At 43.8% G+C, this 12,014-nt stretch overlaps 2 protein-coding genes across 2 annotated transcripts in view; one reads left to right on the plus strand and one right to left on the minus strand.

The window, feature by feature from the left end:
- The window catches only part of LOC128712512 (dual specificity calcium/calmodulin-dependent 3',5'-cyclic nucleotide phosphodiesterase 1-like), a 116,803-nt gene that overhangs the window by 43,228 nt on the left and 61,561 nt on the right, over positions 1-12,014 (plus strand). The window lies entirely within an intron of this gene.
- Positions 9,294-11,257, minus strand: LOC128711317 (maltase 2-like). Its single transcript, XM_053806185.1, has 3 exons — positions 10,754-11,257; positions 10,312-10,673; positions 9,294-10,248 (listed from the first exon to the last, which is right to left on the minus strand). Exons 1-3 carry the CDS (start codon positions 11,255-11,257, stop codon positions 9,294-9,296), a joined length of 1,821 nt encoding a protein of 606 aa, XP_053662160.1.

Raw genomic sequence — 12,014 nt, forward strand, 5'->3', positions numbered from 1 at the left:
CCTAAATTTTGATCGAGTGTTTTACTTGTGCTCACACTTGAAACGGTAGATCGAAACTGATTGGCAGCAACCCATGACGAAAAGCTTTATCAAGTTGAAGCTTTTTTAAATCGAGCTACTAGATTGCAGAGAAACTTCTTGCAGTTTTCCTCTTTGAAGAAAATGATCAAGAGACTGTCTTTCGGGTTAGGTTGTTTCTAATTGTTTCGTCCTTATCAACTCGTAAACTACTGGTGCACAGCTACCGTTCTGTACACGATTTAAAGCTTTTTGGCATGACCATTTTCCAAAACATCAGAAAAAAGTACCGGCATTGCTTGCCGACCCTTTCGTCACCTCCTTTTTTTGGACTAGCATTTTTTTTCGTCAGAAATTATATTGTACGCCATTTTTGCACCAAACGGATTGGTCAGAATGTTGGGCCTCTGCCATTGTGTCGTTTTGTCCCCGGGGCGAAACAACCGACCCATGACATATTTATGACCTAGGAAGGAAAACCTTGCAGAAAATAAAAAAGTGAAATACTAGACTTCCTACCCGAACACCCTGAAATGTCGTCACAAAATAGGGCCGACGGAATGTCCTCCTACAATGGAAGAAGACCAACAGCAACCGAAAGCATCACTACGAAAGCCACGTAAGACAAACGTAAGCTGGCACCAGAGAGTCGTAACACACGTGGGCGTTGAATGGAGCCGTAAACTGCACGCGTGCGCTAGCGTCCTGTAGCTGTACGTGTGTTGGACGGACAGTGCTCCACTGTTTGTACCCCGGCGAAGGATTTGGACGACGAATTTGTTTATTTTATTGCCAGCACTTGTACACGGTGAACTCGTAACGGTCGTGGGATGAAATCAAACCGTATAGAAACGGAACGAGAAATGGGCACACCAGTACAAACAAACCAACAGGAAATGATCGGCGTAAGTGTCGGCGCCTTGAGTGGCATAGTAAGTGGTTCGTTTTGATGGTTGCCCATTTATGTACACGTTACGAGCACGTTTGTAGTGACAAGTCGATGAGCCTTTTACAATCACATCTTGTCATAAATTAGTGCAACCAATTTGATGCGTGTGTTATGGCGAGCTTTATAGCGCACTGAAGACATTGATAGCCGACATCAAACGAGCGAGGTGGAACTTTTTGTATAAATTTAAACAAACTTTTCTCCCTAAAGGGAACTTTTTTCCTTCCGTCACTTCCAATTTACGCATCAAAGTCGGTCGAGTTTGTTGCAATGGGGAAAAGGGACGCTAATTACCATGCTGTACACTTTTAGCTCTTCCAACGGTTGACTTTTCTGACACTGTGTCCGTTGGTTGGCCAGTTCGGTAGAAAGTTGGTCTAAAATCCCCAATGATCAATATAGTGTGCAGGGGCTAGTGTCCCAACCATTCTCGACCGTCCGTGATGCATGGAAGGAAAAAATATGATGCCCATGGTGATGACAGGATGCCAAAGTTCAACTTCTAATGGGTCGTTTAGGAAACTTGCTCACCAACCAGCTCGTAAGTGAAAGCGATCATGGGTATTTGGACCTTCTTTCTTAGTTCAAAAGTTTTAGTGTACGGTATGATCTTTGGACAAGCTGCTAACTTTAGTGCCATATGGAGTTAATTTTATATTCGTGTTGCACATTTTACAATAAATCCGTTTATAGATAGCTTTTCTATACATCTCTGATAGATAGCTATAGACAGCTTAGTAATAAATGTAGTGTCATTTCTCTTTACGACTTTTGGAGTAAAGTGCTTTTTATTGGACCTCAATTTGAACACATTTTCCTGAATCATTCATCTCCTATAATCATTTTGAGTTTCTCCTCTAACTCTACCGAAAACAGATTCTTTCGTCTTGTGTACAAATGATGTCAAAGCTCTAATGTGCTTTATCATCGTGTCTACCATTAATCGCTAGCAAGATTGTTAGAAAACCCTAAGCAGTGATATTACAGTTGCTTTCTGGTGGAAGAGTCGCCCTAGTTGGAGTATAACAATTACCAACTGGCTCAATTTTACCAAGTAGTGATGTCAATAACCTGAACTCTAGCAGATTAAAAAAAGATTTGTTTCCGTTAAAAACGGTAAAAAACAGCTTAAGGACATAAAAATAAAGTTGATCAATTCGACATAAAACCCGACCCGACATAAAAGTTTTGTTTACACGCTTTTGCTGAAGTTGTTATATAATCCGTCCTTCACTTTTACATTGTTTCAATCATGCAAGTCAGCTCAATGTTTATGCAAATAGAAGTAAAAGAAAACCATTACAAAAACCACAAAAATAAATAGCTGAAGAAGATTAATTGACAGTATGTATAACATATTTCAGGCTTAAAAAATGAAACAGTGAAAAACAAAACCAATCCCAAAAGAGAGGAAATAGAGAAAATGTTTACATTTCCATCCTGAAAATGTTCTCATTGAAACGCTTTGTGACCTTTACCAAAACATTGAACTTATTGTTTTTTTTACCCATTATCTAACCTCCCACATAACGCTTTGCCAGATTATCGGAATCTTTTATTTTGCCCATTCGATTGGGTTAAGTTTATGCTGGTTTCGTGCCGCAGCATATTCGAATTTCGCTTATATCGATGTCAAGCCAGGATACCGCAACGACCCGAAAAGAGAGTATTCGCTGCTCTTTTGTTACAATCTAACATTGCCAACATCCCACATTCACGCCCACCCGAAGCCATCCTCAAATTTCGGGCCCTTTTCATACCATTGTCTCGCGCTCAAACCGCATCCGACAGTACTGCTACGATTTTTCCTCAAAGCACACTTCGATTCGTGCCTTTTGCATAGGAACGATTTTTCTCATGCCCGTTGCTGCTGCAGCACTGGTAAAAGCGCTCGTAAAAGATCCTTTAAGTAGAGTGCTTTGCTCGCTTTTGTGCTTTTCGGCTTCTGCTTTCCATGCGGTTCTGCTGAAAGCTTCTCATGTGTTTTTTTCCCCTTTGCCTTTCTTCATGATAGCCATTTTGTTGCTGGTGTTTCCAATGCTGGGAAGATGTTCTGAACGGTATTACCGCTCTCTTTAACGCTTTCCTTACAAAACGAGTAGCTTTCGCTTTGTGTAGGAAAGTATGAAAGTGACCGAAATAATGGCACCTTCTCCGTCACAGAATGCACAGAAGTCGACAGCCAAACGGCACCGGCACCGGTTCATCGTCATGATTATGCAAATTATTTATGCTACACGATCCATTTGTGTGCGCTCAGTTCCGTTTTTTTTTTTGCTAGTTGGCGGCCAAGTTGTTTGCCAAAAACCAAAATATTATTTGCCAGCAATATGCTGCGAGTTTGGTGCGCATTAAAAGCGTCGTACAAAACTTCACGACCGTGGTAAGCATGTTGTCTAACTGTGACGAAGCAATTCTATCGACCTCAAGTTGATCGACAGTGTTTTCGAGTGGTTTCATTAAAGAGATGACAGGTTGAAGATAGCTTTGTTCATTAATACAATAAATAACAGTTGTTTAGACGATGGTTTTGAAGAGAATGTTAACCTGATTACATTCTAACTTGTCTCAAAATTGCCTCAAATATAAATAAAGACATTGCTAGGTTTGGAAACAAAAGCTCCTTGCGTTTAAAGGTCAAATTATAAAATGATAAGCGCAAGCAAAGCTTAAACCGGGCTCAATATTACGGTACTCATTCTGGTGAACTCTCCTCAATGATTTTTACCACCGAACGACCCGATCGTTGCCATTGGAGCCCATTTTTTGGGGGATATGCTTCTAACGAGCACTGTGAACGGATCCCATCGACCCCATCATCAGATAAATGGCAGCATGATAACAACATGAAACGAATCCTCGAGCGCACAACTAGAACCATAAAGCTTCAGTAGCTTTGAATGCCAACTTTTTCCCTCGCCATTGGATGAAGCTGGAAGAAGAAGGAGTACCGGGCGTTACGCTGATTCGGTATTTCTCTGTTCCAACCCGAGAATGAAAAGTGTTGCCAGGCAAGCAGAATCCACCGTCTCCACAGACCATTTTCGCCATCCACCATCAATCGCCCGGGCCCGCAACAAACACTGTTGGACACGCCGAGAATCGCACGAGCGCATTAATAAATTATACGACGAAATGTTCCCGATAACGGGCGAACAATTTCACAAAACGAAGATTCCCGGCCGTGTCTGTTTCGTGTGTACACGTGCACCAGAGCAGATCCTTTTGCGACTTCTTGACTTTTCTGCACAAACGTTTGTAGGTCGCCAAGGTGTGTTAAGGTAACGTTTGCCCATTTGTCCTCATTGTTTTGGACGACGCGGGGGTGAAGGGGATCGCACGGCCGTGAAATAAGGACAATTTTCAAGGATATTTAATGCCTGCCTAACCTTTTCACTTATACTACGATGCCTGAGAACCTGCCTTAGCAGGTGGTAAATGGTGGTAGAGGGTTTAAAGGAAAAATAATTTACTGTTGCTCGGTACACCTTCAACTCACGTCACGTTCCATTTTATTATCTCAAGGTACCACGGAAGGATCGTTTGTAAACGAGGTTTATAGCATCCATGAAGTCCAATTAAAATCACACAAAAAGGTACGGGCAAGATCAATACGCATTTCATGGCACGGGTTGAGGGCATTTGCGAAACGAAGCAATAACCATTTGCAGTATTATTGTGAAGAGTATCTTTTCCACTTCACATAATCATAACTGGTGGCACTGTTTAGCATGGAGATTTGGTTTTAGTTCCTTTCATTGCTGGACAGCCTTCATTCACGAGGATCGCTTTCCTCTTCCGTTCTTTTCGCTCGGGCGACGGAAAGTTGATCCTTTCTGTACCATTCTGTGCTTTCACTGGTTCGAAACATAATTTCTGGGTGGGTCCCGTAAAGAATAAGCCGCTTTACGAATTGTTTCCCATTTCCCGGAGGGCTTTTACTTCGGTCCGTACGGAAATCTCATCAGTAGCGGCTACAGCCATGCAAATATTAGAGAGAGGGAGAGAAAAAAAAGCTCACGCACCTATGTTTGGAGAAACCTACACACAGAAATACGAATGTATGAAAAAAATATCATTGGCCTCGCCAAAGGCGTCACAAAAGTGGATTTTCAGTTTCAAAATACTTTATACGAGTTTGCTGTACGCCCTTATACATATTCACTCCCAAAGCCCTGGTAAACGATTAGCTTGGTTTCGAAAATCAAGTTCTCAGGAAAAAAAACATTGCCAGAGCAGTGAGGCAAAAAAAGATAAGAAACAACCAGAAATGTTAAACATTCCAATTGTACACACACATGTACAAACCTACAAGCTAAACAAACACAAGCAAACTCACTGATTTCTTTTGTGGAAGTTTTGCGAGCTTTCGCATACTAGGGAAAAGCCTCGCAGTCTTGTGTTGGGTCTTGGAGTATGATTTCAGAAATTGAATTGCAGTAAGCCGCCATGTAGCCGTCTTCGATACTTTCCCTGACGCCAGGGACCCCAACCAAGGCACCGCTATTCTATGTCCCAATTCCCAAACGGAACATGTTTCTCCACTCTTAGTGCTTCTCCAGAGACGTTACTTCCCTACATTGCGGGCGTGAATACGTACGTTCTTTTTCAGTCTAATCAAATTTTCCCTTGGCGTGAAGAAAATTGAGCATTAAGCCGAAGTAGCAACAAAAAAAAGCGTCCTAGTATCTGCCATTAAGCGTTTATGTCTCAATTTTCACCAGCCGGGTCGAGCAAATCCCATGTGTTGGGCATTTTGTTAGCCCCCTCCTGGGGGGAATGGTTAACGATCGGTACGGATCGCGAACGTGCTACGCTTCCAACCAGTGCAAAAAACGAGCAAAATAAAGTAAGCTTTAAGAAAAAAAAGTTCTCGTGAAGACAATCTTGCGACAGCAAACGAAGCGTGGTTAGGGTGCTCGGCATGGTGGAGAGAAAAATGTAAAAAATAGAAAATGCAAGAGCAAGCAACAAAACATAAACGGAAAAATAATATCTTCACTTATGTACCTACATGGAGGATGGGCTGCCCTTACGATGGTACGATCATCCTTCAGACTCGTGGGACAAATTTACCATTTTACCGCAAACCTCGTTGAAGGAGCAATAATTTACTTGACACCCAACAGCAACAGCGCTCGAAGCGATGGAAGATGAAACGGTACGTACGCCCGGCCCGGGGACTTGCGACCGAAGACAAATCGCAGGGCTTTTGTGCCGTACGGTTTGCCTTTCGCCACGAGGCTAATGCTTTTCATCAGCAGGAAAATTTACCATCAGCGCACTTCATTTCCGATGGCATGATGTCTTTTGAAGGCTTTGATTTCGTTTCTTTTTTGTTTTGTGAAAGGGTTTTCTTTAGAAAGATGTGCAACCTCATGCAGCATGGTTGAATGAATTAAGTGCCAAGTTCAGGAAGCATATAAAGCATTTGGTAACTTTGTTTTAAATAGTTTTATTTTAAAAATTATGAGCTCTAGATCAAAGACAGGAAAAAAAGATAACTAGAATGATACTTCCCATCCTCGTGATCTTGCTAACCGCAACCAAAGCGTTTGGAGTGTTCTCATTTGCCTGTCGAATCAAATGAAAATTCAAATGTTCTGTTCATTTCATCACTATTGCTTAAAAAAAGTGATCGTTTATCGTGTGTGAATGTTTAAGTAAATCAAGCTCCACATACGGTAGAGTGTTACCGTGCATGCAGACATCATTAGTCATCTTTACCACGGGTGTATCGACAGCTGGCACAACGAGGGAAACCTCATCATTTATCGCACAACGAGGGAAAACATTCGTCCACTTCATCAATTGTCCACTCATCCCATCGAAACGGTCCCACGGAGCGGTTTTTCGTTCGTTTAACTCGCGCGGAAATTCGGTGCATGTGAAACGTGTAAACTCTGCTTAATGTGTCTGCGTATGCTACTAAGTCATGAAACACACAAACTCAAAGTAATGAATTAAATTGTCAAACAACTGAAAATAAGGCATTTCGTCGTGACTAGAAGCTAAACAAAGAGCTTTGAAAAAGCTCCATCCCAACATTTTTGTTTCTTGCCTGGTTCGTTTTATCCCACCCGGCACGTAGTCCGTCCGACAACGAAAAGAGACTGTACAAATTGTGATTTCGATTCGGTAGTGCGCTTGATTGATTGTGATTTCGAACGTGATGTGATTAGATGGCTATAATTTAAAACGGGGAAAATTGTGATTTATTTACGACACACGTAATGCGTGGGAGCAAATTGCACCGCTGTTACTGGTAAATTCTGAATACAAAACGCCACAAGAAAACCAACATACAACATCGTTCCTTCAATGCATCCAATGCTCCCGTGTGCTGCGGGTTGGGCGAATTAATTGAGAAGCTTCCAGTCAAACAAACAAAAAAACCAAAGAGAACATACTACATCATGGCGGGTGATTCGAACTCGAGCGACGAAGAGCTTCAGCAGCTAGCACAAGCGCTGGAACGTGGCCCTGCCAAGTGCCACGAGTGTTACGGTGACTGTGTGGACTGCGTACCGGACTGCTGTAAGGATACGACCGTGCACAAGTGCCACCTCGATGGTGGGCCCGGTCGTTTCCAAACTGGCAAGAATCTGCTCACCCGGGCGCTTCGCTATCCACCCGGTACCGCCACCAGGAAGTGTGTCCTGACGCTCGACGGGTACTCGTACGTAATTGGTAAGTGATATTTGTCTTCGGTACGATTGATTGATTACCACCATGCTGGTAGTACGGCAATCGGACGGTCCAAAATGTGTGCGTCGTTTGATGATTTGCTGGGTAGTAAATAATGCAACAAATTACGGAAAGTTTTATTAGTATTTCAGTTCCAATGAGCCGATGATAATCGATGTTAGTTCGGGGAAGAGACACGATATTGGATGATATTATATATTGAGCTCGATAAATACAATCTATATTTATAAAGCTTATCAAATCTGGGAAATGATTCATGTTTTTTTTCTATTTTGGTCTCAGATTGACCAGTGAAATTGTATCGTCAGAGATACACCGCTTAGTAACACCAGTCTGCACGGGTTAAGCTCTTGCCAGAAGTATGTTTATCTTTTGAATAATATCAAGCTCCCAGTACTTCAAATCACAAGCTGTAGTAGAGTCATGCACCTACGATATAGTCAGCTAATTGTCCTTCAATGTTTCTTCAATACATCATTAACATGACAAAAGTTCTAGCTAACTCAGCCTGGACATGTTTAAGTCACATCCATGTTCTGTGACTAATTTGTAAGAACTCCGCTAGGTACTCAGACAACCTCCAGCAAACAGTAATCTTATCTCGGAAGCGTCAAAAAGAACACTTGCTAAATAACAACAAAACCTTCAACCTAATCAGAGTAATTTCTATGATAATAACGTGACGCTGATAATATTAGCGGCGTCTTATTCCGAGGGTATTCCACAGAAATCGCATAAGTGAATCCCGAGCCCATCCGAGTAGTCTTGCCGGACAATATGATATTTAACGACGATGGAGAAGAATTTTTCCCCGGAATTATCTTTCAAGAAAGGTCACAAGGGATGTATGTTCTAGCCGACCCCTAGGGAAAAATTATCTTGCCAACTGAAGATTCGATTGGAAGGAAAATTTTCAGCTTTAAGTTGAAAAAAAAATATCCCACTTACACTTTCTTAGAACTGGTCCAATGGAAAAGGGCCAAAACCGTGCTACAAAATCGATTTTCCCAGTTGCCCAGCTTTCCCGTAGGTTATACGAAGACGAAGCGACGCACAAGAAAGCTTCCCATACGGGCGCGTATGTGACAATAAATCAACTTCAAGTTAAATTTAGCTCGCCTGGAAGTGTCATCATTGTGGCGGGACATTCAAGAAGGCTCTACTGGATTGGTTTTTTCTTTACATTGTTGAACCAGACATCATCCACCGTATTGCCCACCAGAGCACTTTCGTACGAGGAGCGCGAATGTTTACAAATAATTCAACCTTCATCAATTTTTTTCTTCCGGTCCCATGCAGAACGATGATGATGGTTCCTGCAAGAAAATTTTCTTTGCTTGCGTTAACGCGCACAGACACGTAAACAGGCACCAGCCAAACTTGCCACGTCATAGTGCTGCGATACGGCGCTACGATGACGCCACAGCAATCAAATCGGGAAAAAAAGGAATTGTCATCCCAGACTGGCACGTGTGTATTTAGCCAAACGGCTTAATCTTCGAACGCAATACAAATCCTGCACGCGAAAACGACAATATGTACGCTGTGTGTCGTGTAAGGGTATTTATTGCCCTGCCATTATAATCGGTGACAAAGGAAAACAAATTGATAAAAAGGTCTAGAAGAGGAGCGATTTTACCACCGCTACGATGACTAATCCAAGGGAAAGAACAGCCCGTACTCCACCCGATACCGGACCGAGCACGATCGAGTCCCATGGTCCGAGTGAGACTTGCTTTGCATCCAGCAGACGACCGACCTTGTGTCGCGATTCCGTACCGACAAGATACACCTGCGTGCGGTTGCGGATTTCGTACAGGTCGTTTACGTCGATCGTTATATGTTGGTCGTAGAAATTAATCAGCACCACCCGGTAGGGATCATCCATTCGGTCCTCATATTCGCGCAGGTAACGCACGAACGCAAACACACCGTCACCGAATGCGTGCGATTTGAAGTGGCCGTGTGTGAAGATGCGATGCTTGCGCATTGCAACTGCATCCAGATAGAACTTGTAGTGGCTGTAGTCGGCCTCCTGTTGCTTCAGCAGGTTCGTCTGCCGGTAGTACGGATGTACCGGGAGCCAGGTACGGGGTGCCTTCGAGAACCCGGCATTATACGAATCGTCCCACTGGTACGGTACACGCTGAGGATCACGTGAAGCATCCCTGTACCCATTCGGACCAAGATTACAACCCTGCGGATCGAGCGTGTCCTCGTACGAGATGTCCCGATGGTCGATCATACCCAGCTCATCGCCATTGTACGTTACGGCCACACCGGGCAACATCAGCAACATCAACTGCATTCCATCGACACGCTCCTCGCCGTATCGGCTAGCAACACGCGGCTTATCATGGTTGCCCAACACCCAGTTGGTAGCCTTACCGCGCGGCACATTGCCCAACCAACGGTCGATAACGCGCTTAAAGTCCTTCGCGTTTGACCATGCGCCCAGTTCTTCGATCATGACAAAGTTGAATGGGAAATGGGCCCGCTGCTGCCTACCATCGTCCGACTCGTAGTAACGTAGGGTCATCGTCAGATTGGCGTACGCTTCCGTCATCATAATGCTGCAAGATAATCGAACATTCAGTACCGAAAATGGAATACACCCGATTCAACTCCCTACTCACACAGCATCACCACCCTGTTGGCGCGAAAAGTCATCCAAAACCGAGCGCCAGTGAGCGATTACGTCGTACGTTTCCAGAAGATCCTTCGTGTAAATGTGATGCGTGTATCCGTAACTGTTCGGATCCTCCGGATTGTTGATGGGCTCATCGATAAAGTCCGGATGTTCGAACATATGGTTGATGGCATCGACTCGGAATCCGGCCGCTCCACGCTGCATCCAATAGCGCAGCACTTCATCAAACTCGGCAATTACCGCGGGATTGCGGTAGTTTAGATCCGGCTGTCCTTTAGCGAACTGGTGCAGATAATACTCGCCTCTCATTTCACTCCACTCCCAGGCAGAACCGTAGAATACCGATTGCTGCAAACCGAAAACCCCGAAGCTGATTACTTCTGCCTAACCTCAATTATCGTGCCCAAACAAAAATCCCGTTCTCATACCCAATTGTTTGGCGGCATACGCTGTCCATTCACCATCCTTGCCGGGCGCCACACATAGTAGTCCCTGTACGGGGCAATACCGCGCTCCGAATCGATGAACCACTGGTGCTGATTGCTCGTATGGTTCGGCACAAAGTCCAGCACAATCTTCACTCCCAGCTTGTTCGCTTCGGCAAACAGTTGCTCCAGATCAGCATTCGTACCGAACAACGGATCGACCTGCTTAAAGTCGGACACATCGTACCCGAAGTCTTCCTGCGGTGAGCTAAAGATTGGACTCAACCACGTCGCATCAATGCCCGTATCCTTCAGGTACTGCAGCTTCGCCGTTACACCTCTCACATCTCCCACACCGTCATCATTCGTGTCGTAGAACGATCGTGGATAGATCTGGTAGAACAATGCCGTTTCCCACCACTCTTTGTCGGATGGTGAGCTCTCCTGCGACTGTATGGCGCTAACAAGCACCAACGCTAATAACACCAAACACCAGCGTGCACCCATCATTGACCACTGTCGCGAGCGTACTACTCCCGCGGGTGCTGCTCTGCCATCAATTGAACTTCGGTAGGTTGCCGTCCTATCGCTGGTCAATTGAAATAATTGATGCATTAAATCGTTCCGCGACTGGACGGCACGGGAATTACATCACCGTATCTTGAAGATGCCCGACAAACCTGGCGGCATTCGTATCAGGATCGTTATCCCACGGGGTCGCTACGATAACGGCATGACGATTGCAACACACTGTATATATTATGATCCAACGATCAGTCACACTAACAAGGGAGGTGATAATAAAACGCTATTCAAGTCGTTCATGTCCATTGAGTGAAGGTTTATGGTTGAGGTTAGTGAAGATGTGTTACAGTACGTTGTGTTATCAAGAATTACGGTTGATCAAATTGTAGATTCCAGCACCCTGAAAGTCTCCTAAAGCCTTCAATTCTGAAAACTAATTTAAAATGCACTTTTACACAATGTCTCAAACATACCTCAGATAACAGATAGTAAAACTTTTCTATCTCTTTACTGTTTCTTTCAGGTAAGCTTCACGACATGATCACCTTCAACTATCTGGCATTAAACATTACCCCTACATACCCCCAGAAACACTGCACTTCGTAAGTACACTGTATTGTTAATCTGTTCCAACCAATTTAATCTTACAAAAAGATGCTTACCAATTAATCTTACAAGCAAAACATTACCAATTTCGGACTCGACAAATAAGCGGACCGATAAAGGCGTTCCAATGTTT

The sequence above is a fragment of the Anopheles marshallii genome, chromosome 3 (assembly GCF_943734725.1).
Source record: "Anopheles marshallii chromosome 3, idAnoMarsDA_429_01, whole genome shotgun sequence".
Lineage (NCBI taxonomy): Eukaryota > Metazoa > Arthropoda > Insecta > Diptera > Culicidae > Anopheles > Anopheles marshallii.